Source organism: Nannobrachium achirus, assembly GCF_963921795.1.
Source record: "Nannobrachium achirus genome assembly, chromosome: 2".
In the NCBI taxonomy this organism is placed as follows: domain Eukaryota; kingdom Metazoa; phylum Chordata; class Actinopteri; order Myctophiformes; family Myctophidae; genus Nannobrachium; species Nannobrachium achirus.
Window position 1 is genome coordinate 77,930,571 of NC_137811.1, and position 27,669 is coordinate 77,958,239.

The following is a 27,669-nucleotide window of genomic DNA, read 5'->3' on the forward strand; positions in this document are numbered from 1 at the left end:
CAGCCAAGAGACAACAGTTCTGCCAACCGGGCTCAGAGGGAAAACTAACTTCACATAGCGCTCATCTTGAAAGGAAAGGGATGAGGATGGATGGATCTGTCCTTTAGTGGCACATATAGGCTGTGCAGTGTAGCCTTGAAACATGCAGCGGCGGAAAGGGTATTCTCTAGGCCAGGGGCGCAGGAGGCATTTTAAAAGTGAAGGGGACACATCTGGGAGGACGCGCGAAGATTTTGGGGTATCCCCCCCACTTTTGGTGATATCCCCCCCACTTTTGCCCCAAGGAGGGGGGGACATATCCCCTCCACTTGAGCTGAATTACACAGTTGTTTTACGCAGATTTCAAGGCATTTTTTTTTCTTGTTACTGTATCCCCCCCACAGTAACAAGAGGAAACGTAACTTAAAATGTGTTGACAAACGAAATTGCATTTCCATTATGCATCTGTTCAAAGGTACTTACATTGTTGCTTGATTTAAAGAACGACGTTATCGTTTTTTGGTTTTTTGACTGAGAATGATGTGAGACTAGCCTACACACACCAGCAGCAGGTCCAGCACCTGCAATGACGGTCTCCTTCTGCCACTGCCTGCCTGCTTGTCACTATCGCGTTGCATTAATTAAACTCATTCAGAACAGCTGAGCTGAGCTGACTGCACTGAACTGGTGGGACTGTGCCTCTAGAGGGCAGTAATACGCCTTGAAATGAGAACTACTCAGGGCCCAATTAAGAAGGCGGTAATTAACGCCCGTGCTAAGGAGATACCGACTGCCGACGATCGCGTTTGACGCATGAATAACGCTCAGCAGCTGATTATGTGATTTGCGATGATCGTAATTGTGCGCTCACCACGTGAAAAATGATTCATGGGTGTGTTTTCATGGAAACGTGTGAGGAAACCGATGGCATGACCGCTGTAGGTACATTCACCAATCAGAAGCTTGTCCGTCATTCCATTTAACTGGCATAAAACCAGAGGATGGGGGGGCTAATGCTTATTCACATATCACAGTGATATCATGCTTGTAAATATCTCACACTCAATAAGGTCTGTTTTATTAGAACCGACATTGTTTGCGTATAGAGAAAAAATCACACCCGTGTGAACTGAGCGGTGGTTTACCCACCAACCGGTTTACCCCTCCCCCCTTCCCCCCTGTGTGTGTGTGTGTGTGTGTGTGTGTGTGTGTGTGTGTGCGTGTGTGTGTGTGTGTGTGTGTGTGTGTGCCTGGCCTGGCCTGGCCTGAAAACAGCGCCCCTCCCTTAACATGTGTTGTCATAAAAGGTACTACACCACAGGCTTGAGGCTACATACAGACCCACCCACCCACCCACATACAAACAAACAAACATACCTACACACACGGCCACGCTATGGAGACGGTGTGACCACCGCTCAAAAAAGGCGAGAAAGGGAGAGAGAGAGAGAGAGAGAGAGAGAGAGAGAGAGAGAGAGAGAGAAGGCTATATTAATATAATACTTTTTTTTGTCACGTCCACATATCTATTTGTCTCTCTCATCTCATGCCAGCGTGTCAGTGTGACATAGGCTGGCCTTGTTGAGTGAACAATTGACGCATAGTGGCCTATTAATTAATAGGCTACGGAACGGCGGCCTCCTGCCCAAAAAAAAGGGAATCTGATGGAACCAGTAGCCTAATTAAACGAAATAAAACATATCCCACCTGATTTAGTTTGATATTGAGTACAGTAATAATAAATACATTTCATTTATTATTTAGAAATTTACATTTGTAAAATTAGACCAAAAATGACAGAGATGTATAGCCTATAGTGCTTCGAGAGCTTTTTTTCTTTTCTTATTTGGCTAAATTGGCATGACGCATCGCGATCAGCGATCACGCATCTATATGAAGCAAAGCAAAACTGCAGATTGATTCCTCATAGATCGGGCAATTATGAAGCGATTTTAAAAATGTAAAGAGCTCCTGAACACTGGAGGGGATATCCCCCCCACCCAAAAAAAGTGGAGGTGTTAATCCCCCCCCGTCCCCCCCTACCCCCTGCGCGCATGCTCTAGGCTCTAAGGTATATTAATGACATAGTTAAATATTGAAAATGGGTGGGACTGAGTTACCAGGGCCCAAGGTGGAGGGGCCTTAATTATTTTATAATTTAGCTATTGAAAAATAGCAGATGTACAAGCTCGTAGCTTGTAGATCTGCTATGTTTTTGAATTCGTGAAAATGTGTGCAAATCTTTGAATATAATACTTTTTAAGCGAACATTTGTAAGTCAAATTTAGCTTCTGGGGGATCCCTGGAACTAAATATTTTGAGATGGGGGTCTGTGGCCAAATACATATCATTTTGGGGGTCCTTCATAAGAAAGGGTTTGAGCACCACTGACATAGAAACATAGGTTTTTCAAAAAACCTTAGAAGGATTTGAAATATTCAGACATTTGAAATATTCAGACAAATTGTCACGATTAAAAAAAAATAGCAGATCTATCCACGGCTTTCCAACGCCCCATAGTGCATTGAGCAGACACTGTACCGAGCTTCCGGTGTGTGATTTACAAGCTCACAACGGGTTGCATCTGCGACGCGACGTGAGCTTGAATGTCTGCTGTTAAACCGGAAGTTTGGTCCAGATAGTCTCCAGTAAACTCCCGCGGAAAGAGGTGGATAAGCTATAATCTATTACCTGCGAGTTTATAGATTAAAGCTTGTATATCTGCTATTTTTAAATTGTTTTTATTATTATTTTCTCAAATCATGAGGGAAACAGAGCATCTTCTGGTCCTGTTGATTCTAGAGGTTTGATTGATTGATTGAAGACTTTATTAGAAGTTTGCATAGAAAAAGGTCAGTTGTCATGCCTGTACAGTTCACTGGTAGGGCCTACAAGGTCAACTAAAAGGAGATCCTAGAAAGCACTTGGCTTATTTACACAGGAAACCATTGAAGCATCTCATATAACATTGAATGACAGATGGATAGAACACAGTACTATGCAGTAGTTGATATAGTCAGGAAAAAAAAGTTAATAAAAATAAAATAAACAGTGCAAAAAATATATACAGTGGGTAAATACAAAGAAGGGTCAGGGGAGGATGGGCTAGGTTTGTTATTGCCAGTTGCGAACGGCTGCCGCCTGTAAGTGTTTTTTCAGGGTGATTTTAAAGGATGCTAGGGAACCACCCACCTTTAAGGCCTTCGGTAGGGTGTTCCACATTTTGGTGGTATAGCAGAAGAACGAGTTTGACCCTTCTTTGAGGTGACTCTGGGTTGAACGTGATCTGTGGCGCTGCCTCTGGTGTTGTAATAAACCCTTTTGCAAATCCCGCCCCATTCTGCCCTGTTACTATGATGGGACATTAACCCTGGGCAGATTGTTTTTATAGTGGAAGTGGATGGGATTTTTTTTCCCCTTCATAGCCTCATTACAGCTATATAAAGTACCAAAGGAAAAACACCTAGGTGATATTAATAAAAAGGGAAGACAAAGGTACAGTAGTTACATTGCAAAACAGGGGATTTACCCGAAAATATATGTTTTAATTTGTTTAATCCCAGTGGGACAGAATCCTCTTTGCAGATTCTTTTATAGTGGTAGTGGATGCGATTTTTTTTCCCTTCATAGCCTCATTACAGCTATATAAAGTACCACAAAAAACACATCTACGTGATATTAATAAAAAGGGAAGAAAAGGGTACAGTAATTACATAGCAAAACAGTAGTTTTCCCCCGAAAAATAAATGTTTTAATTAGTTTAATCCTCTGGATCAGAGATAGAAAGAGAAGCGCATTGCATCTTGGGTACTAGGAAGAGGACAGAGAGAATGTTTCTCCTCACATAATAGGCTGGCTTTTCGTAATTCTGCCCATTTAAATTATATGTACCCAATCGTGACTCTTAGACCATTGATAAGGTACATGTGAACTAGTTTGCTGAAGCTTATTCGTTATGATGAGCGAGATCGCTTGACGCTTGCCGTCGCTATCACCGTACCGGCCGATCTCCGTGTCGCGCAGTGCGGACAGTTTTTGAAAGCCTGAAGCAACATTCTCCACTGCACAAACTCCACCCCCGATAGCAAAAAGTGAATGATTTTTTCTGGTTGGCCAGTCAGGGAGTCTCAGGGACCAATCAGAAGGCTGACAAACGGTCTATTGTGTGTCTTTACCAGAGACAGAGACCTCCAACACCCAGGTGTGAGACCTGACTATGGAACAACATCCTGAATTCACTTCAGTGAACCTGGACCCTCAGACCCAGAGTAAGATCATTCATCAGGAAACTCAATGTTGTGATATTATATCAGGGACGTGCTGGGCCCCTGATTCAGCCCGGGATAAAGAGTTGTAGAGGCCCCTCATTGCGCTATAGAGAGGGATATCTCTCTCTATAGCGCTGCTGCTACTCAAAGATTTGCCATTTCAGATCATGACAAGTGACAAGCCAGTGGGTCAATTACATGAGTTATATTTCGTCGTTGTCGGGTGGAAACCTTGTATGTCCAAAACTGTTTATTTTGTATTAACCATTTTTAAAAATGATTTAAACTAGTGAAAACAGCCGATCTACAAGCACACAACGCTTTGCACCGCGAGGCGTTGTGTGCTTGTAGATTTGCTGTTTTCACTACTTTTGTGCGACAGCCTTGTATGAAGCAGGGCTTTGCTTTGTGAAAAAATTTACACATTTGAAACTTGGAGATACAATTCTGCCCGACAGTGACGATTTACTTTGTTGGCCGCCCAGCCCCCAAAATGGAACGAAGGCCGACATTTTATTTAAATTTTTTTCCTAATGGCCGGCCTGGACCGGCCGGGAATGAACTGGCCGTTCAGGAGTTGTCCCGCTTTTCCCAATGGCCAGCACGTCCCTGTATTATATGTATTTGGTTAGTTAGCCTTAGAGGGCTCATATACTGTACATGTACTTTACAATGTTCATAGAATCCTCTTAGATTTAGTTATAATCCTGGTTATGATCTGTTTAGAGTAATTTAGTGATAATGTGGGAATAATCAGGGAAGTATGAACCAGAAACAGACTGTGTTGTGTTTCTGATGATTCCAGGGGTGACCACCAGAGACAGAGAAGCTGCATGGAACAAGACACAGCCTTCAGTAGTCTGGGATCACTTCACCTTTCGGGCTTGTAACCGGTCTGGAGCGGAAACCACAAAACGTCATGTTGTAGTACTCAAAGGACTACAATTTACCGGAAAGATCAAACCGGATTCAGTTTTAACCCAAAATATTCCCCTGCGCTCAAGGACACACTTTTAGGGCCTACCTAATAAACTCCTTCATGCAGAGTAGTTTTGCTTTTGAAAAATTAGTTTGGTTTATGCATCTTTTAGTCCAACTTTTAGCGACTGGCAAGACTACACTAGGCTACTGGAGCATTTTAATAGGGATTGGGGAAACAAACGGGGAGGAACCAAAACAAAGCGACGCCGCTTCTTCTAGTGGTTTCCGCGCTTTAGGCGGAAACCAAACGGCCTGTTGTGAACGAACACCAGGCTTTCTCTCAGAAAGCCTGGTAGGCGAGGTTAAGCCTTCAGTAATGAACCTGTCCTGGACCCAAGGACTAGGCTTACAGAGTTACCAACCACTGAGTGACCTTTACACCTGCACATAAAAACATAGCTGTTACCTTCAACCCATATCTGAGTCTTTTTTGGTAAACTATTTAAGTTGTTTTGAGAAAAAAGGAAATGCTGCTATTTGTTCCAAAGCAACTGCAAAAAGATTGGTGCTATTTTTTCCAAAAGGTTTTACACCCTGTATACTGTGTAGTGTGTAGGCCAGGGGTGCCCACACTTTTTTGAAGTGAGATCTACTTATCCATACTGTAGGCTATATAACATGTAGGCTATGTAACAACACAGTGTGACATAGCTCTGTTTACACAATGCTGTACCCCCTCCAACTGTCTATCCACCTGTTTCCGCAAGACTGTAGCATTATTTGCAGGACTCTTCCGGTTAACAGCAGATATACAAGCTCACGTCGCGTCGCATATGCAACTGTTGTGAGCTTGTAGATCACACTCGGCTGCGGCGCCGGAAGCTCAGTACAACGTCTGCGCAATGCACTATGGGGCGTTGGAAAGCCGTGGATATAACGACTCTATGTGACATAGCTCTGTTTACACAATACTGTAAATCCTCCAACTGTATATACTGTATGTTCCCTGTTTTTTTATATTATTTTATTATACTTTCACAGTTTGCTTTGGTAATGTTTTCTCATGCCAATAAAGCTCCTTTGAATTTAAAAAACGTGATGGTAATTGCCTCTCCTATAGTGTTCACATTAACCTTACATTCAGTTGTTTTATGCATATTGTCTGTATTGTTTTAGCAGATTAATCTGATTTTATCAAAATCGATATCTACATGTGACACGTGTTATGATGTAAAAGTATAATTTACTTTCATTGTATGCAACCATTCATTTATTAATTTATTAAACTGCTTTCAACATGTCATCATTTCTCTTTTCGCTCCCAAACAAGTGAAAATAGTTTGTGATACAGGCCTATTGTGACATTCACGTTTATTGTTAAAATAAATGTATAATGATATGACTTACCTTGAAACTACCCAAGAAAGTATTATGTTTACCTGGCTGTTGGTTTATTTTATAAACGGGGCTTTTATTTCATTTTATATCTGTGATGTTTTGGGTTTTTACTAGGGCTGTACAAGTTAAATATGACCAGATGTCCCCCTTTGCGAGGGACAGTCCCACATTTGAATTTCCATGACTTTTCAGGGTCCCCCAAATTGAGACTGTCCCACATTGTGACTGGCAGGTGTTGATATACAGTAGGTGTGCTGATTGTTGCTGAAGCTCTTAACATGAGCTCACAGCAAGCTAGACTGGACCACACTGGACTACTGGAATACATTATAGAGCAGAGGATTCCATTGTAATGTAAATCTCTCTCTTTGTCTCTTTTCCCTGCAAGATATGTTTTTAAGGCTTAATAAAATAACATGAGAAAAATCCTCTATGGGGCTTTTAAGCCGTGACATCATTTTGTAGTCAGACCTCCAAGCAGATTTATTGTCAATATCTGTCCCTCGCTATTTCAACAGATCCGAGACAAAAATAACGACTAAAGTATAATTCTACCACTTTCCTTTCAACAACAAAGAGAAGAAAAATTAGTAAATAGTAAAAATAGTAAAAAGATTTGCTTTTTTGGGGGGCAAAAGTTCTCCTCTGCCTACAAAATGATGTCAGACTTCCAGCCCCATAGGGGAGTAAATAACACATTCATGTAAAGTATTAGGGCTATAGTCGAATAATGACATCAAAGTAGACTATTTATTAGAACTTAAGTAATAATTTGCTATTAACCCCCCGCCTGCCCGTCCCACAATGTCCCACACAACAAGTGGTACTTCTGTCCCTCAAATGAACAGTTTGGATCTGGTCACCCTACAATTATGTTAATCACAATTCATCACATATTTTATACATTATTTATTATTTGGTATATATTGCTATATCAGTGGTTCTCAAACTGTGTCATGTCAAGAACCCCCAAAATGATATCTATCTGGCTGCGGACCCCCATCTCACATTATGTTGTTCCAGGGACCCCCATCTCACACTATGTTGTTCTAGGGACCCCCATCTCACATTATGTTGTTCCAGGGACCCCCATCTCACACTATGTTGTTCCAGGGACCCCCGTCTCACAATATGTTGTTCCAGGGACCCCCACCTCACACTATGTTGTTCCAGGGACCCCCGTCTCACAATATGTTGTTCCAGGGACCCCCACCTCACACTATGTTGTTCCAGGGACCCCCATCTCACAACATGTTGTTCCAGGGACCCCCACCTCACACTATGTTGTTCCAGGGACCCCCATCTCACAATATGTTGTTCCAGGGACCCCCATCTCACACTATGTTGTTCCAGGGACCCCCATCTCACACTGTGTTGTTCCAGGGACCCCCATCTCACAACATGTTGTTCCATGGACCCCCATCTCACACTATGTTGTTCCAGGGACCCCCATTTCACAATGTGTTGTTCCAGGGACCCCCAGGCCATCTCACACTATGTTGTTCCAGGGACCCCCATCTCACACTATGTTGTTCCAGGGACCCCCATCTCACAATGTGTTGTTCCAGGGACCCCCAGGCCATCTCACACTATGTTGTTCCAGGGACCCCCATCTCACAATGTGTTGTTCCAGGGACCCCCAGAAGCAAGGATTTGAGTTAAAAATGTTAACTCAAATCAAACCAGACTCCAACCCGTGCTTCCGGTGCCTTCCTAAAAAGGGTATCCTCTTACGTCACCCGGATACAGGAAGTAAACCGGAGTTGCGGTGTAGAGATGGGATTTATGGCTCTTTGAAGTGAGCCGGATCTCTGGGATCCGTTCCTTTCAAAGAGCCGTTCAAAAGATTCATTTTAGTTACTTAACACTTTGTAGATTTCGATTATAATTAGGAATCAATTCAACTCTATACATTTTGGCCATATATATATATATATATATATATAGGTTCAAGGTTGTACTTTATTGTTATTATTGTGTACTTTTGTACAGGTAGCCTACATAAGAGTAAAATTTGTTTTTGTTTGGCATCCTTCAGACAATGCAGTCATCAAAAAACAATATAATAACAAAAAAAGAACAAAAAAAAAAATAAAATATATATATATATATATATTAGTCCCCCCAGGAATCCGCGATTCCGCGATCACGGAATTTTTCGCGGAAATCGAAGCCCTCCGCGGATATCAGAGCCTCCCGCGGATATCATAGCAGTCCGCAGAATAGGACAAGACGAGGAGCAGAATATTACATTTTACATGTAGTTTTCATCCCGGCCGCTAGATGTCGCGGTGATATAGACGGACAAGACAAACAGCCTAGCCGGTCCTCGTGCCGGATACGGAAACGGAAATGGCTTTGTTTGCCGTGGCATGCATTCATGTGCTGTGACTCGTGTGTGTGGTGACGATACCAGAGCGGATGGTGCTGATTTTTAATGGACTAGGAACTAGGCACATCGTCTGACTGTTTATATTGGCTCACAAGCCTCACATGGTGAGAAAGACGCACTCACGCATGCTATACATGGACCACCCGCGGATTTCTCGGCCATTCGCGGACTTTTCTGACGTCCGTAGAATAACGGTCGCGAGTGGCAGCAGAGCCGCGGGAGTAGTCATTACTACTATTATAAAACGATGTGTACATGGTCTGGCCAGTGGCCACCTCATACAGAGCCTGGGGGAATAGCTTAGCTTCCCTCCTGCTGGTTGCACTGACGCGTGATTATGGATCCAACTGGGAAAGATGGATAACCACGCCCCGGACTCATTTTTGAAGCTTGTGATTGGCTGAACCGGACGTAGGGAGTGCTCTGTTGTAGTCACTTGGACCGCGCGAGGTGCACCAAAACCCAATTATCATGGCGTTTATCGTGCGCTTGCCCAGGCCTTACGGCCTGGGCATAAATATAACGATTGCATTCACCACGGCTTCGTAACTCGCGCGGCCGGCGGCTCTTCGCGGCCACTCGCGCCTGCGGCGCTCGGGGGCGAAGAGCAGGACCAAGGTCCGCTGGCCTTCGCGCCGCTTGCAATGTCGTGGACAATAACTGAAAACGAGCGCTCTATGCCGTTTCCATCCATCTTTCCCAGTGGGATCCATAATCACGCTGCACTGACGCTGTATTGGTCCGGTCACACATTCGTTCCTGACAGAAACTGTGTCCTGAACTATAGTTCCTCTATGTCTATGGTCCTGGCAATAACAATGCTAATGCAGAAGAGAATAAATAAATATTACACCCATACTAGGTAGTAGGTAGGCTATCCTCTAAAATGTGGTTACTATGGGCAGGGTTTGCATGACAATATAGTCTTTGCAACAGAAAGTAATTATTAAAAACAATAACAATTAAAAAAAAGAATAGATTTAATATTAGATTTATATTCTCAAAAATGATTATTTGATTATTCTAACCACTAATTAAAATTAATTGTAGCTATTTCATGAAGGGTTTTACTTGATTATTAGAACTATATCATTTTTAGCTTGATAACTGGTCATTTTAGGTTGTTTTTTAATGTCCGCGGAATCAAGAATTGTTCATCACAGAATTCCGCAGAATCAGCATTGTTCTCCGCGGAATTAAGAATTTTTCTCCGCGGATTCCTGGGGGGACTCATATATATATATATATATATATATATATACACACACACACACACACACATTTCCGCCATTTGAAAATAGCCGATCTACAAGCTCACAATGCATCGCAACGCAACACATTGTGAGCTTGTAGATCTGCTATTTTCAAATGTGTTTTTTTTCCTACATTTTATTCACTGGAAATGGGACATTTTGCATAATGAGTTCTTTTTTTATACTATTGGTACTTTAAGTGCATTTTGATACCATTACTTTTGCTCAAGTACATTTTAATTCCAAACTTGTGGCAGAGTATTTCTACAAATTTGCAGTATTGATACTTTTGCATAATAAGTAAATGCACTTTTCCCCACAACACCTCATTCTCCTGCTACACCATCAACATGTGGAACGCCCTTCCTCAAGCCCTAAAGGAGAGCAAATCCCTAGCCTCCTTCAACATTGGTATGAAAAGTCACCTTCAGACAGCTGCTACCCGTGACTTGTAAATATGCTCCCCCCCCCCCCTTTTCTTTCTTTTCTGCCTTTGTATTTGATGTTATGCTTTTTCTGCTTTTGAAATTGATATTATCCTAGATAAAGTACTGTGTTCTATCCGTCTGTCTTTCAATGTTATAATATGAGATACTTGATTGGTTTCCTGTGGAAATAAGCTTAGTCTTTTCTAGGATCTCCTTTTAGTTGACCTTGTACCAGTGATTTGTACTGTCATGAAACTGTACTTGTTTCTATTGCAAACTTCTAATAAACTGTTCATTTACAAAAGGAAGGGCTCGGATCCCATCGTTCATTTCAAAGAGCCGTTCAAACGACTCGACTCGTTCATGAACGTCCCACCTGTAGTGTGGATGAAAGCAGCGACGCTCTGCTGTCTCCTCTAAACTAAACTTTATCACAACCAAGGTGAACACTTTAGTTTGGGACATTTATTAACACCAGTGATGTGATAAGACTATAAACTATAAGAACTGTGCTGTTCAACAACACTGTTGTCTCCATTCTGTGTTTGTTAGCCGTTAGCAGCTAAGCTAAAGCTAACGCTAGCTGCGTCAGTTCAGTTCCAGGAGGTTGTTAGCATAACCGCTGCTAGCCTGTTAGCCACACCTAGCATCCAGTCAGTCAGTCAGTGAAGTGCAGAGAACAAAGTGTACTAAACTAAGTGTTTTATCGTGTTGTTGTTGAAGCAGCAGCAGCAGCAGCAGCAGCTGTCCAGAGCAGAGAGAAGACCTTATGGACATCTGAGAGGAGCTTCTTCAACCTTCACTGACTGGACTGAAGTTAGGAGACTTTCTGCCTCGTTGTTGAGCTTCACTTCTGGTTATAAGTGTGAGTATTGAGTAACCATCATACTATATACAGGGTTCCCACGGTCATGACATTCCTGGAAATATTTTGAAATTAGAAAAATATTTTTCCAGCACTGGAAAATAGTCTGGGAGCCGTGGGGGTGAACGTGGATTCGCCTGTAAAAGTTTTTTTCTCAACTGATTCTTGTAGCTTGGGGTCACCTCTTAAGGATTCAAGATGATGACCAGTGATATCCATTGAGAATTTTTTATTATTAACCCCTTAATGCCTGAAACATGGGCTCCCATTGACTTTCTATACAGGAGGAAAATACCCAGAAAAAGATTATTTTTCTGGGTATTTAAGTGGGATGTGAGGGGTCTAACTGGGGGTTTGTCATGATGCTGAATCCATTGCAGGCATTTGTTTTGCACAAAAAACATTCCGTGGGCTAGAAATGGCCTCAGAAAACAATACACGTATGGGTGAGTATTCATGTTAGTCGGAGGCCTTAGGGTTTTTTTTCTCGTGCTAATCAGTCTAAAAGTGCAACATTTTGCACAGATGTAGCTCAGGGCATGCTCTAATGATTTAGCTAGGGCGCCCGAGTCGGCGACCTTCGGGGTCACCACAACACCCACAAAACTCTGAAAAGTAATGACTCATCACTTTTCATCACTAAAGTCGTTGGGAGCCCAACTTGATTTGGCCGCTGTGGCGACCCCGAATGTCGCAGACTCGGGCGCCCTAGCTAAATTGTCAAATATTAGAGGCAGAAATTGCGAGGCGTTGTGAGCATGTAGATCTGCTATTTTCACCATGAAACCGTGTTAAACAAAATTCCTCGACTCTTAGTTCCGGGGTCCCCAGTTAAAATGTGATTATTTCGGGGGTCACGGCCTGAAAAGGTTGAGAACCACTGACATACACTACCTGTCTTTGGGCATTGCACATAGGAGTAAGCGACTCGTTATTGAGCTGAATTATTGTTATATAGTCCTGGAAATCGGGTTAAATATTCTGGAAAAGTTTTGTAAATTAATTGGTAAATGTGTGTGGGAACCCTGTATATATATAGCCCTTTTCTTGCACTGTTCTATTGTTTTTCTGACTATCACTATACTGATTGATTGATTGATTGATTGAAGACTTTATTAGAAGTTTGCATAGAAAAGGGTACAGTTCACTGGCACAAGGTCTACTAAAAGGAGATCCTAGAAAAGACTAAGCTTATTTCCATAGGAAACCATTGAAGTATCTCATATGACATTGAATGACAGACGAATAGAACACAGTACTATGCAGTCAGGAGAAAAAGGGGAATTTAAAAAATAAATAAAATAAAAACATGCAGAAGGTAAATACAAATACTACATAGTACTGTGTTCTATCCGTCTGTCATTCAATGTTATATGAGATACTTCAATGGTTTCCTATGTAAATATGCCAAGTGCTTTCTAGGATCTCCTTTTAGTTGACCTTGTACCAGTGAACTGTACCGTCATGAAACTGTACCTTTTCCTATGCAAACTGACAATAAAGTTATCAATCCATTGACATCGTGACATGGCCCAACACCACACCACTCCACACACCCCACCAGGTTTTCCATTACAAGGACCTGGGTAGAGTGGTGTGAAAGTGGTACTAAATGTGGTACTAAAAAGTATCCACTCTAGAGTAGGTCTGAGCTAGGCAAAACAAGGCCAAACACATCATAATGACTGATCACTCACTGACTTTTCATTTAGACCACCAGGATATAGTTGTAATACATGATAATAGATTCTATTGTGTTATAACCACTATTATAATCTATTATAGTGTATTATAATTATCATAGTAATACATTCATACTTTATAATGTATTATAATAACAGTTATAATCCATTATAGTGTATTATAATTAGGATAGTTATAAGACACATTTATATTGTATTATAATCACAGTTAAATGGGTCAATGTGTTTCTTACTGTAAAATGTAGATAATTGTGGGTGCTAATTAAAGCTGCAGTCCAAAGGGGGCTTTAGAAACCCTAAAACAGGGGTGTCCAAAGTGCGGCCCGAGGACACATTTTATACGGCCCGCGGCTTCATTCCTAAATTGTATTATATAAACCGCACCATCAAACAAGAATATTTTCCCAGAGTATAATTTGTCAGGATAGCATGTTCCCTGTTGTTTCATTCTGAAGGGGTCAAAGAAAGGCTATTTTATTATATTCTTTACCGTGTACGCTTGGTTACATTTGCTATGTGAATTAAGGCTGAGTAATTTTTGTTTTGTACATTATGTCAGGAGATATAGTCAGCCCTTGGGCGTTTTCATATTTTCAAATGTGGCCCCCTTTGAAAAGAGTTTGGACCCCTGCCCTAAAACTATGCACAAACACTAAAGACATGAAAACCAGAAGAATCTGTGCTGTGGTGAATATTTGGCCTAAAGTGTAAAACCTCCAGCTTATTATTATTTTAATATATTTCTTTCTTTCTTTTTACAGTAGTGTGTCTGCTTTCTGCCTGTTCTCTGCAGTTTATAACTAAACTGTAAGCATAATTTCCTGGAGCTAGCACGCCATCTTGTGGACAGTAAACTGGCCTGTAACATGGGGTTTTGTTTCATTAGATACACACTGATCTAATGCAGGGGTTCTCAACCTTTTCAGGCCGCGACCCCCATTTAACTGGGGACCCCCCACCCTGACGAGCACTAAGAGTTGGGGGATTACATTTTGTATAACACGGTTCTATTGTGAAAATAGTAGATCTACATGCTCACAACGCCTCGTGTTGCGAGGCGTTGTGAGCATGTAGATTTGCTATTTTCACAATTTCTGCCTTCTATTTAAGAATTTGGCCAATGTTTAAGTCCTTAAATTGTCACTTTAGAAATGTGCAGATACCCTCTATACACTGTGGGGTCCCAGATTCAAAACTCAACCAACACCAGACAAATGGACAGTTTAAGCCACTTTTGGGCACTTTTATTTATAACACACAAGGGTAAATTAACAGCAGCAGAGCCTCGCTCCGATAAAGCAAGTACTTTTACAACACAAAGTATAGCGTTTTCTTAAATGTCTTCAGAATAACTTAGGCATCACTTGTTCAAAGAAACAGTTGCTCATATTAGTCAGAGCTAGTCAACATAACTCAATGCATAACGTACAATTAAAGGTATCCCCGGCCCGGGGCACAATGATATCTTGCGAGTGTTCTGGGGTTCAGATATGATTCAAAGTACAGTTTCAAAGCCGTCACACTCACGGGCAGTGCGCATAGAGTACTAGATGTTTACAGGTACAATTCCAGAACCCTCGCTTAGTGATACTTGCATGTGTTTCGTAGTTCAGATATGTTTCAAGGCACAGTTTCAAAGCCGTCACACTCACGGGCAGTGCGCATAGAGTACGAGATGTTTACAGGTACAATTCCAAAACCCTCGCACTCGCCATCGTGCGGCTCTCCATTCACCCGACTCAGCGTCTCCTATATTGCCTGGTGGAAGATAGACACGCTGTGTTAGTATTGCATTCCTCTGTATTACAATTAGGAGCAGAACGTGTGGAGTGTAGCTTAATATCTAAGGCATTCTTACCGCCGTCAGCCCGACCGCCAGTACAGTGAGCCAGTGCAGACTGAGAGAGAGAAGGCTCCTTTGTTTCCCTAAAGGGCCCAGCCCTGAGCCACGCAGCTGTGCTCAGATTAAGCTGATTGAACAGGTAATTCGGCAGGTAACGCCCTTCTATTACCTGCCCCAGGGCTGGGTGTTGTCTCTGAGAGCCAGCTCTCCTCCCTCTCCACTGACCCAGTGTGCTGTGGGGCTCACCTGTGAGGCGGTTGCCTAGCGACAGTCCACACATCCTCCCCCTAAGCTCGCCGTTGCTACCGGGAGCTTCACTCTTCTCATCCTCATACAATCTCGAAAGGGCGTCGACATGGGGGATTTGTTTCCCGGGTCTGTGTTCCACATGGAAATGATAATCTTGGAGCTCCAGGAACCAGCGCGTCACTCGGCTGTTCCTATCCTTGTTACGAGACATCCACTTCAGGGGCGCATGGTCCGTGATGAGGGTGAAGGTGCGGCCCCACAGGTAATATCTCAGGTGATGTATGGCCCACTTCACGGCCAGAGCTTCTTTCTCCACGACGGCATAGTTCCTCTCATGCTTCAGCAGCTTCCGGCTGGCATATAGGACGGGGTGCTCCTCTCCATCCACCACCTGGGCGAGCACGGCTCCCAACCCGGTATTGGAGGCGTCGGTGTGGAGTAGGAAGGGCTTTCCGAAGTCTGGTGCCACCAACACAGGTTCTTCACACAGGGCGTCTTTCAGCGTTTGGAAAGCTGTTTCCGTCTCAGGCGTCCACCTGACCAGCCGGGGTAGAGACTGGCGCGTCAGGTCGTATAGGGGGGCTGCAACAGTAGCATAACCTTTAATAAACTTTTGGTAATATGACAACAACCCTAAATATGACTTCACCTGTTTCTGGGTGACAGGGCGGGGCCAGTTCCTTATTTTTTCCACTTTCCTCTCCTGGGGTTTCACGCACCCCCGACCGATCGTGAAGCCGAGGTAGTTAGTCTCGGTGAGGCCGACGCGACACTTCTTGGCGTTGGCCGTGAGCCCAGCCTTCCGAAGGGCCCCTAGGACAGCTTCCAGGTGGTGGAGGTGCAGGTCCCAGCTGGAACTGTGGATCACGATGTCGTCTAGGTAGGCGGCTGCGTAGTCCCGGTGGGGTCTCAACACGCAGTCCATCAGCCGTTGAAAGGTGGCGGGGGCCCCATGGACTCCGAAAGGTAGGACTGTGTACTGGTAGAGCCCCTCCGGGGTGGAGAAGGCCGTCTTCTCCTTGGCCCTCTCCGTCAGGGGTACCTGCCAGTACCCCTTCGTGAGGTCGAGGGTGCTCACGTACCGCGCCGGGCCCAGTTGTTCGATCAGCTCGTCTACTCGTGGCATGGGGTATGCGTCGAAGGCGGAGACTTCATTCAGCTTTCGGAAGTCATTACAGAAGCGTAGAGACCCATCTGGCTTCGGGACGATGACGATAGGGCTGGACCATGGGCTTCGAGATTCTTCGATCACTCCGAGCTCCAACATCATCTCCACTTCCTCCTTGATGGCTTTACGCCTGGCTTCTGGAATGCGATATGGTCGCTGCCGGACCACCCTCCCGGGTGTAGTTATGATGTCATGGCGAATGACCGGGGTCCGTCCGGGCAGGGCGGAGAAAACGTCACGGGCCCGACTCAGCACTTCTTTTACGTCCTGCTTCTGGGCCGGGGCTAGGTCCTCTCCTATGGGCACTTCGGGGAAAGACTGGGGAGAACTGGACGTTAATAGGACAGAGGACGGCAGAGGCTCCGCCACATGCCATTTCTTCAAAAGGTTCACATGGTAAATCTGTTTCCGTTTCCGGCGGCCCGGCTGGCTCACACAGTAGTTCACAGGACCCACTTTCTCCAACACCTCGTAGGGGCCGTGCCATTTTGCCAAAAATTTACATTCAGAGGTGGGCACTAGGACCAAAACTTTCTCGCCCACTTTGAATTCTCTAATGGTGGCTCCTCGGTTATAGGTGCGAGCTTGCTCCCGCTGGGCTTGCTGCATATGCTCTTTGACTATGGGCCACACTTTCCTGGCCCGGGCCTGCAGAACGTCTACGTGTTCAATTACATTTCGGTGGGCGGGCTGTTGGCTCTCCCAAGTTTCTTTTGCAATGTCTAGTAGTCCACGGGGACTCCTCCCATACAACAGTTCAAAGGGGGAGAAGCCCGTGGAGGACTGGGGAACCTCTCGGATGGCAAACAGTACATATGGAATTAATTGGTCCCAATCTTTCCCATCTTTGTCAATTACTTTCTTTAGCATTTTCTTTAATGTTGCGTTAAAGCGTTCACAGAGGCCATCAGTCTGAGGGTGAAAGACTGACGTACGAATACGTTTAACTTTAAGCCACTGATATAACTTCGACAAAACTGTCGACATAAAACAGGTGCCTTGATCAGTCAAAATTTCACTGGCAATTCCCACCCGGCTAAACAGCATGACTAGTTCGTGTGCTATGGCCTTGGCTGTAGCTGCCCGCAGTGGAATGGCCTCGGGATACCTAGTGGCATAGTCGATAATTACAAGTAAGTACTTGTGGCCTCGGCCAGATTTTGGTAGGGGCCCCACTATATCCATGGCGATACGTGAGAATGGGATTTCAATAATGGGTAGAGGTACAAGGGGGTTCCTATAGTAGGGCCGTGGGGCCGTTTTCTGGCAATCTGGGCAGCTTTTACAAAAATCTTCTACTGCCCGCTTTATGCCGGGCCAGTAAAACCGGGCCAAAATACGTTCGGAAGTCTTTTCTACTGCCAAATGAGCCCCCAGTTGGTGAGTGTGAGCTAAATACAGTACCCGTGACACATAAGACTTAGGGACCAACAATTGTTCTAGAGTGTCACCTGCCCTGTCTTTAGTTAGCCTGTACAATAGGTCATTTTTCACTATAAAGCAAGGAAACGTGTATTCACTCACCCCCTCACACTTTTTGCCATCTATGGCCACCACACGCTGTCTGGCTAGGTTCAGGTTCGGGTCCGCCCATTGGTCGGCGGCGTACTTCCCGCTCCTCGGCCCACGGTCCGGCTCCAATGCCGAAAACCCGGGGACTTCATCTCCCTCCGGCGTCACGCTGTCCTCTACGGCCGCACGGCGTCCCCGCCGGGTCCGCGCTCCACTGGTTGCCAACCCGTCTTCACTTCTCTCGCTCTCCCTCTCGAGCGCCTCCTCCTCCCCTCTTCCTTCCTCCGCGGAGGTGCTGTCGTCGTGGGCCTCGTCGCTCGGGCCGAACACGGGGCAGGCGCGGTAGGTGGTTCTCGGCTGGCTGTGGCGGGGACGGCGTCGTCTTCGCCCCTCGAGGTTTCGTCTCGGCGGCCAGTACTGATCGTAGAGCGGGCAGTCAGAGCCGATGAGCAGTGGGACAGGGAGGTTGGGAACCACACCAGCCGTCACGAGCAGGTCTCCCCTCGGCGAGAGCACTTTGATCTGTGTGACGGGGTAGAAGCGGAGATCGCCGTGGACGCAGGTTACGGGAACGGTGACGTCGCCCACCTTCCCCGCCAGGTCAGGGTGAACTAGTGTGACAGCGCTGCCCGAGTCTAACAGGGCGTGGGTGTCCACGCCTCGGATGCGCACCGGTACCTCGGCGTGCCGTCGTCTTCCCGTGCCGGAGTGCAGACACGGCCGGGGCGCCTCCGAGGCGGACGCACTGGGCATGGACGCGTCCCTCCTCACCTCCGGACAGGACCAGGACAGGTGATCCGGCTGGCCGCAGACGTAACACCTCCGCTGGGTAGGGGGAGTTCGTCCGCTTCTCTCCGGCGGCGCGCTCCGGGGACGTGGTGGCGAACGGGGAGCGTTTGGCCGCCGCTGTCTCTCTCGGCCGGCGCGCTCCTCCCGCCTCATCATCTCAGTGCTCACATGATGATTTTCCAGTAAAGCTATCAGCTCTTCCAACGAACCGGGGCTCACTCTAGATGCGTATTGTCGGGCGTCTGGCGGCAATGCTCTGATACAGCGGTCGATTACGAGTCTCTCCACAGCGGGGGGATCCCCCGGGCTGGTCAGCCAGCCAGTCGTCAGACGAAGCAGGGAGGCCAGCTGGGCACGGGGCGGCCCGTCAGATCTATACATCCAATTGTGGTACCGCTGTGCCCGGGCCGGGATACTATAACCATAACTTGCTAATATTGCTGCTTTTAACTTATTAAAGTCTCGAGCGTCTGCTGTTGAGAGGTCGCGGCAAGCCCGCTGCGCCTCGCCAGTCAAGAACGGAGCCAGCACCGCGGCCCACTCAGCCTGAGGCCACCGTTCCTGAGTAGCTGTGCGCTCAAACAATTCCAAATAAGCTTCGATATCATCGTCAGCGGGGACAAATTTAGTGAGTATTTCGGCTGGGGCTCGCGCTGCTGCTGTGTCCCTATTCATTTTACGTATGAGCTCATGCACGGCTGTCTGTAACTCAGCCTGGCTTTTTAACAGCGCCGTAAGCGCCTGTGCATGTTCCATTGTGTGTCGCTGGTGAGGTTCGAAACCCGATTCTCCACCAAATGTGGGGTCCCAGATTCAAAACTCAACCAACACCAGACAAATGGACAGTTTAAGCCACTTTTGGGCACTTTTATTTATAACACACAAGGGTAAATTAACAGCAGCAGAGCCTCGCTCCGATAAAGCAAGTACTTTTACAACACAAAGTATAGCGTTTTCTTAAATGTCTTCAGAATAACTTAGGCATCACTTGTTCAAAGAAACAGTTGCTCATATTAGTCAGAGCTAGTCAACATAACTCAATGCATAACGTACAATTAAAGGTATCCCCGGCCCGGGGCACAATGATATCTTGCGAGTGTTCTGGGGTTCAGATATGATTCAAAGTACAGTTTCAAAGCCGTCACACTCACGGGCAGTGCGCATAGAGTACTAGATGTTTACAGGTACAATTCCAGAACCCTCGCTTAGTGATACTTGCATGTGTTTCGTAGTTCAGATATGTTTCAAGGCACAGTTTCAAAGCCGTCACACTCACGGGCAGTGCGCATAGAGTACGAGATGTTTACAGGTACAATTCCAAAACCCTCGCACTCGCCATCGTGCGGCTCTCCATTCACCCGACTCAGCGTCTCCTATATTGCCTGGTGGAAGATAGACACGCTGTGTTAGTATTGCATTCCTCTGTATTACAATTAGGAGCAGAACGTGTGGAGTGTAGCTTAATATCTAAGGCATTCTTACCGCCGTCAGCCCGACCGCCAGTACAGTGAGCCAGTGCAGACTGAGAGAGAGAAGGCTCCTTTGTTTCCCTAAAGGGCCCAGCCCTGAGCCACGCAGCTGTGCTCAGATTAAGCTGATTGAACAGGTAATTCGGCAGGTAACGCCCTTCTATTACCTGCCCCAGGGCTGGGTGTTGTCTCTGAGAGCCAGCTCTCCTCCCTCTCCACTGACCCAGTGTGCTGTGGGGCTCACCTGTGAGGCGGTTGCCTAGCGACAGTCCACAACACTTAAACTTTATGTTGTGTTGTTTTGTTAACAGTTGAGTGGGAAAACGTTGCACATTAAGTTAATCATCTGGGGACCCCCCAAAATAATTTGGGGACCCCCCGTGGGAACTCTGTAAAGCTATGATTGAAGGTGTGTTTAACATGCATGAACTGCTGTCCTGTTTACAGAGCCAGAGCTTCTACAGAGACCTGGTGGAAGCAGGGGTCCTTCAGGGGTCCTTCATCCATTTCAACATGTGGTCCAACGCCAAGTTCCTGGGCAAGATGGGAGACCGTCTGGTCTGGGACATCACAGGGGTAGGAAGACCAGTCCTCTTCTGTTTGTTTCCTGCTGGCTGTGCAAGGGATAACATCTCACTCAGCTGTCATTATGGAGTGATGGGAGCCTGACAGGTTGATATGCCACCGACGCCAAGCGGAGGTGGCATATCAACCTGAAGCAAGATGTTATCCCGCTTATTACCCGGCTACTAAATAAAATGTATAATTTGACTCAAAACTAAAAACCAAACAAAGTATTTCCTTGTTTACAGACGGCTGAAAGTGCGTCCCCCCCCCCCCCCCCCCCCCAGCGTAACACCGTCGCCTTGGAAAACAAGGAAGTGCTGATTAGATAGAATCCATTTTCTGATACTACGTCGTCTATTTCTCGCCTCAAATGTTTTTTAAAACATTCTTCAGGGAAACGTTTGGTTTTAAATGTCGCTGTGTGTTTGTTTACATGGAAGACATGTTGGATACGGCACTAAATCCACGCAGTGCATCCTGACTGCAGCAGCTGCTCTGAGCCTTTGATTAGGCAGCCGTGAATTATAGAGCGGAGCGGTCATTATACGCCTATAATTCACTGCTGATTTCAGCGCTCGACCAATCAGAATCAAGCATCCAAACAAGCCGGGTAATAAACACTGATGTGTGTTACTACACTTATGAATACAGATCAGTAGAGGGGAGAAATCTCAAGACCGTTCTTCCAATATGCTGGAAATTCACCTTTGGTGTAAAATAAAAATATCCTTATACAGGGGTTGACACTAACGCCTGCCCCACTGCCCGGGGCAGGTTAATAATATGGTTCGGCAGGTGAAGTTTGCTACCATGTTGCCGACCGGGCAGGTGCCCATTTTGAGTACCATAATATAAAATTTGTAATCGTTAGCCTACTTGAACGCTGAACGGGGCAATATTAGACTAGTGTTCCGCCTCCCTCTCTCTCTCTCTCCCCAGTCCCTCCCTCCCCACACACACACACTGAACGAACGTTGTGCAGTGGGATAGCTTGCTGCCACATGAGCTCCCTTGAAAACCACTATTCTACAAGCTCACATTATGCTAAAAAAGACGTGCATCGGACACGATGAGCGCTCAGCTGCAACTAATTAGAAATCGTGCGATGCAACCCGTAAAGCGACAGCCTCAATGTGTGAACATGAAGTGACTGCTATGGAGGAACTAGTCTTTAGCTATGAGTTCTCTCAATCCCCAAAACAGGCGCAGGAGTAGCGTGGCCATGACCCGAGGGCAAGTAGAACATGACCTGTACTTGCCCGATGGGCAAGTGCCTCTGAGACCTTAGTGTCAACCCCTGCTTATAAGAAAGTACTTTGAGACCCTGCTCTGCCAATTTCTGCTGTCTCATTTGTGCATATATACTGTATATATATTTCTGTGTATGCATACTGTATATATATTTCTGTGTATATATACTGTATATATTTCTGTGTATATATACTGTATATATATATTTCTCACATGAGAACAAGACATGTACAGGGCTGTCACCATTATGACATTTTACATGACGATTAATTGTCACTCAAATAATTGCGATTAAGGATTTAATTGTGTTTTTGTCGTTGACAATCACATTCCTGTTTGGCTTGTAGGCTTTTACACATGGTTTGCATGGCAGATATGACACATAACCTAAATATACAAAAAAATGACATATTTGACAACTTTATACTTAAAAAAGAACATTGATAGTGGAAATAGATGCGAGGCGCTGTACGCTTGTAGATCTGCCATTTCCACTATTTTTTGACATTTCTGTTTCCATGTTGAAACATTTTTCAACATGGAAAAGATTATGAAAAATAATTGCGATTAGACGATTGAGTAATAATTGTGACAGCCCTAGACATGTAAGACGGCCTCCTGGTGTCCACTCTGACAGAACGTCTGGATGTTTGAGCCGTTAAAATATGATTATTTCGGGGGTCACAGCCTGAAAAGATTGAGAACCACTGACATACACTACCTGTCTTTGGGCACTGCACATCGGAGTAAGCGACTCGTTATTGAGCTGAATTATTATTATATATTCAATATTCTGGAAAGGTTTTGGAAATTAATTGGTAAAAATGTGTGGGAACCCTGCAGCAGGGTTTCCGCTAGGCATTTTTGGGGCCGGCCACCTTGGCCGGCAGGATTATATTTTACCGGCCAATCAATTCATTTATCGGCCATATTATATTGAACGTCACATACGTGTTTGCAGATGAGATACTGTATCTGCATGGTGCACCGTGCACCCAACTGATAATTACACCCTTTTATGTTTGCGCTGGGCTTCCTCCCTCTTTATCACAGATGAAATTGCAATATGTTCCAACAAAATAATATCCTAACTATATGTAGAGCCAGGTATCGCTTGCCAAAAAAAAAGAAGTGAATAGGTTAAATTGGGCGCGCAACTCAAGCGAAACGTTTGCGCGCCCTGCCACACAGTGGCCTACACATTAATAGTATAGCCTATGATTTTGGCTTCACGTCTCATTAAACCTTTTACACACATTTGTTTTATTTTGTTTATGTTATGTTATGATGGCGCAAGGAAGGTTGACTTGCCTCTGTTGATTTGACCACGATGGCATCACATCCATGCGATCAGAAAGTCATGTGCGTGCTTGTATAATATCCATGTGATTCCACAGAGTTCGGGTCCCTTTTTTATTATCGTATACTGGGTCCAGCTTGGTATAGATTACCTCGGAAGAACCCCAGTTCTGTTCTGATTATAACACTAAATCCACGCTGATTGTTACAAGGTGCTGGAACTGTCAGCTGTGAAACGTGATGTGTGCTTCTCCGTAAGGCCGTGTGCGTGTCTAAAATAGCAGACATACAAGCTCACAGCGCGGCGCGTTTCGCCTTGTTGTGAGCTTGAAGCTCTGATATTTCCAATGCACGTAACCATGCACACAGCGCAGTGGAGATGGGATTTATGGCTCTTTGAAGTGAGCCGGATCTCTGGGATCCGTTCCTTTCAAAGAGCCGTTCAAAAGACTGGCTCATTCTAGTAGTTACTTTGTAGATTTTGATTATAATTACAAATAACTTCAACCCTATACATTTATTTCGGACATATATAGGTACATATCTGCCATTTGAAAATAGCTGATCTACAAGCTCACAATGCTATCGTTCATTTCAAAGAGCCGTTCAAAAGACTCGATTCGTTCGTGAACGTCCCACCTCTACAGCGCTGCATGAAGCAGCTGCAGTGGCGGTGGGCTCCGCTGTCGTCAGACAGACTCACAGAACAAACATGATACAAATTTAAAATTATGATAGGTTTTAATGATTGTAGCTTTACTACTTTAGACAAATAATTATGTGTATAATAAGATTAAATGATAAAATAGCCTAAGAGGCATTTTCCCAGCCGGCCACGGTGGCCGGTGGACTTTATAATTACCGGCCAATTAAACATTTAACCGGCCAATGGCCGGTAAATACCGGCTAACGGAATCTCTGCCCTGCAGAGATGTGTGACCCTGGTGGTACAGAGAGATGTGTGACCCATAGAGATGTGTGACCCTGGTGGTACAGAGAGATGTGTGACCCATAGAGATGTGTGACCCTGGTGGTGCCCACAGAACTACAACCTGGCACCCCATTCTCTATCCTGTACATACTGTACAGCAGGGTGACGGGGCACCCTGGGGTGCCGTGGCGTGACGGCAGTCCAGGGGTGCCGCGAGATAATTTTATAATATTTGTAATTCATCAAATATCACTTCACTATGCTTAGTAAAACAGACCTGATTTGCACTGTACTTGATGAGTTCTTTTTTTCCATCTACGACAACTCTCTTTACCAAAAATAGCAGATCTATAAGCTCACAACTTGTGAGCTTATAGATCTGCTATTTTTAGTGAACCTTCCCCCCAGAATAGGCATGCTGGGGTTCAAGTGGTTAAACGTCAAGTATAAAGTTATTTTCTGTCAGTTCTGATGGAAACGGATGTTTCTCCAATAGGATGTAAGATTCTATAAATGTACAGTGTAACTCAGCGGGTGCCGTGGATGTAAAAGTTATTAACAGGGGTGTCCTGAGTCAAAAAAGTTATAGTCTCGCGTGGCCAGACTGTTGCCTCCACGATTTTGGCCAAATGCTCCTGGCATACAGTCTGGCAAACGGAAATAGAAACGATGAGTGTGAGATAAAGCGGATGTGACGCAGCCGCTCCCTTGGTGCAGTAGCAATAACATGTCCTACTGGAAGTGTTATGTCTCCTTTCAATATTTCTGGGGGGGTTATTCCGCCAGCTGACACTCTGACAGGAGGCTGACTAAAAGACTAGAGCAGGATTTCTCAGCCCCTACCAGCGCTCAACTTCAGTCAAAATAAACTAAACTACTTCACTACTCACCAAACCAAAGGTAGTTTTATGTTGTTGAAAGTCTATTCTCCGCGGTGGGGAACCTCTCATCACCCCACCTACTCTGTAAAATACATTATTTTTGTCCTGAAATAAAACGCATCCAACTCGACGGCCGCTTATTTCCGGGTTGTGTCTGCGGTGGCTCGCTCCCAGCTCGAGGTTGACGCGTTTTATTCCATGATAAAAAACAATGTATTTTATGGGTGGGTGGGGTGCTGAGATCCCCACCCATAAAAACTGGCGACCCGGTCCCCGGGCCCCCAGTTGCCCATGTATGATCTAGAGATCTTCAGAGATAAACAGCAGTGTATAAAACCTATATTTATAATTTCTCCAGATCTTCAGAGACAAACAGGAGCCTCGCCAGCCTTCCTCAGAGATGGAGCTGTGCCTCAACGATAACCTGGAGGTGTGTCTGAGAGGTCCCGACCGCCCGCCGCAGCCTGAGATGGCATCGCAGCACGAGGTGTGCCAACCCGACACGCCACCGCCATGCGAGCCCGAGGAGGCCATCCCTCACTCTGAGATCTTCACCTCGCCCAAACCCCTCCGCGTGGTCCTCACCACAGGGATCGCCGGCGTGGGGAAGACCTCCTACGTGCACAAGTTCACCCTGGACTGGGCCAAGAAGAGGGCCAACCGACAGATCGACATCCTCATCCCCATCTCCTTCAGAGAGCTCAACACCATCAGAACCAAACCCTGCAGCCTCATCGGTCTCATCCACCAGTTCCACCCTGCGCTGAAGAACGTCTCGTCAGAGCAGCTTTCCACCTGCCTCACCGTGTTCATCTTCGACGGCCTGGACGAGAGCAAGTTCCCCTTGAACTTCGAAGACGCCGAGGTCATTCACGACGTCGCCAAACTGTCGTCGGTGGGCGTCATCCTGTCCAACCTCATCGAGGGGAATCTCCTCCCCCTGGCCCAGCTGTGGATCACGTCGCGCCCGGCCGCGGCCAAGCAGATCCCTCGGCGGTACATCGACAGGCTGACGGAGGTGCGTGGCTTCACGGACACGCAGAAGGAGGAGTATTTCAGGAAGAACTTCAACGCCAAGGTGGCCGACAGGATCGTGGCGCACATCGCCACGTCGCCGCAGCTGCGCTCCATGTGCCACATCCCCGTGTTCTGTTGGATCACCGCTACGGTGCTGGGCAACATGCTGCGGGCCGACGAGAACATCCAGCTGCCCACCACGCTGGCCAAGATGTGGCGACACTTCATGGTCGCGCAGAAGAAGAAGTCGGTGCTGCCCTACGAGGAAGTCGTGGAGAAACTGGTCGATTGAAATTAAAGCACCGGACCGAGGACACCGTACCGTTCAGATAAAAGATTTAAAATGACCCATTCAGAACGGGTACACATTATTGTGTATCATTATTTTATGCTTTAACTGTTGAAAAATAGCAGATCTACAAGCTCGCAGCGCGGCACCGAGTGCCGCGCTGCGAGCTTGTAGATCTGCTATTTTTGAAAAATGGTGAACATTGTGTGTCTTTGAATCCTTCTAAGGTTTTTTGAACAACCTGTGTTTCTATGTCAGCAATCTGGCCAGCCATCGTCAAAGAAAAGCTCCTTTTCACTTAAGTTAACTGGAGCTCAGTTAGTCTGTTCTTGAGAGACTACTATGTCAGTGGTTCTCAAACCTTTTTCATGTGAAGGACCCCCAAAATGATATGTATTTGGCCATGATATGTATCTAGTTCCGGGGACCACCCAGAAGCAAAATTTGAGTTACAAACGTTCGCTTTGAAAATACATATTCAAAGATTTGCACACATTTTCACGACTTTTTCAAAAATAGCAGATCTACAAGCTCGCAGCGCGGTGAGCTTGTATATCTGCTATTTTTCACCGGTTAAAGCATTCAATAATTCTAGGCCTCAATGGGGTTAAGCACAGGACAGAACCGTTCAGATACAAGGTCTACTGAAAGGATTTAAACCCCTTGGCTTGTTGTTCACCTCGATGCCTTTTGGACTGACTGTGGGCTTCTGGGTTGATTTGTATCATAAATGTGTGCTCAGCTTTTTCCTCCTGCTGTCATTTAGTTTTAAACAAGGCAGCGTCTGACGTCCAACACAACACTAGATTGAACTGAACATTTCTGCTGTTACACACTGGAACGAACCACATGTTGGAACGATACCTTTCAGGTTGGAACCATACCTTTCAGGTTGGAACGATACCTTTGCCTTTCAGGACGGGCTTCTTGTTGCGTACTGTATAATATACAGTACTGTATATACAGTACTGTATAATATACAGTACTGTATATTATACAGTACTGTATATTATACAGTACTGTATATTATACAGTACTGTATATTATACAGTACTGTATATACAGTACTGTATATACAGTACTGTATATTATACAGTACTGTATATACAGTACTGTATATACAGTACTGTATATTATACAGTACTGTATATTATACAGTACTGTATATACAGTACTGTATATACAGTACTGTATATA

At 45.4% G+C, this 27,669-nt stretch overlaps 1 protein-coding gene across 2 annotated transcripts; it reads left to right on the plus strand.

Annotated features, from left to right (window-relative positions):
- Positions 1-11,003: 11,003 nt before the first annotated feature.
- On the plus strand, positions 11,004-27,354 carry LOC308306923 (protein NLRC3-like). 2 transcript variants are annotated; one of them, XM_080751978.1, is made up of 4 exons: positions 11,004-11,081; positions 11,366-11,504; positions 20,685-20,813; positions 25,525-27,354. In XM_080751978.1, exons 3-4 carry the CDS (start codon positions 20,751-20,753, stop codon positions 26,473-26,475), a joined length of 1,014 nt encoding a protein of 337 aa, XP_080608104.1. In that variant the 5' UTR covers positions 11,004-11,081; positions 11,366-11,504; positions 20,685-20,750; the 3' UTR covers positions 26,476-27,354. The 2 variants fall into 2 exon arrangements, with proteins under 2 accessions (XP_080608104.1, XP_080608105.1); XM_080751979.1 differs by having other exon boundaries at positions 11,022-11,081; positions 11,363-11,504.
- The last annotated feature ends 315 nt before the right edge of the window (positions 27,355-27,669 follow it).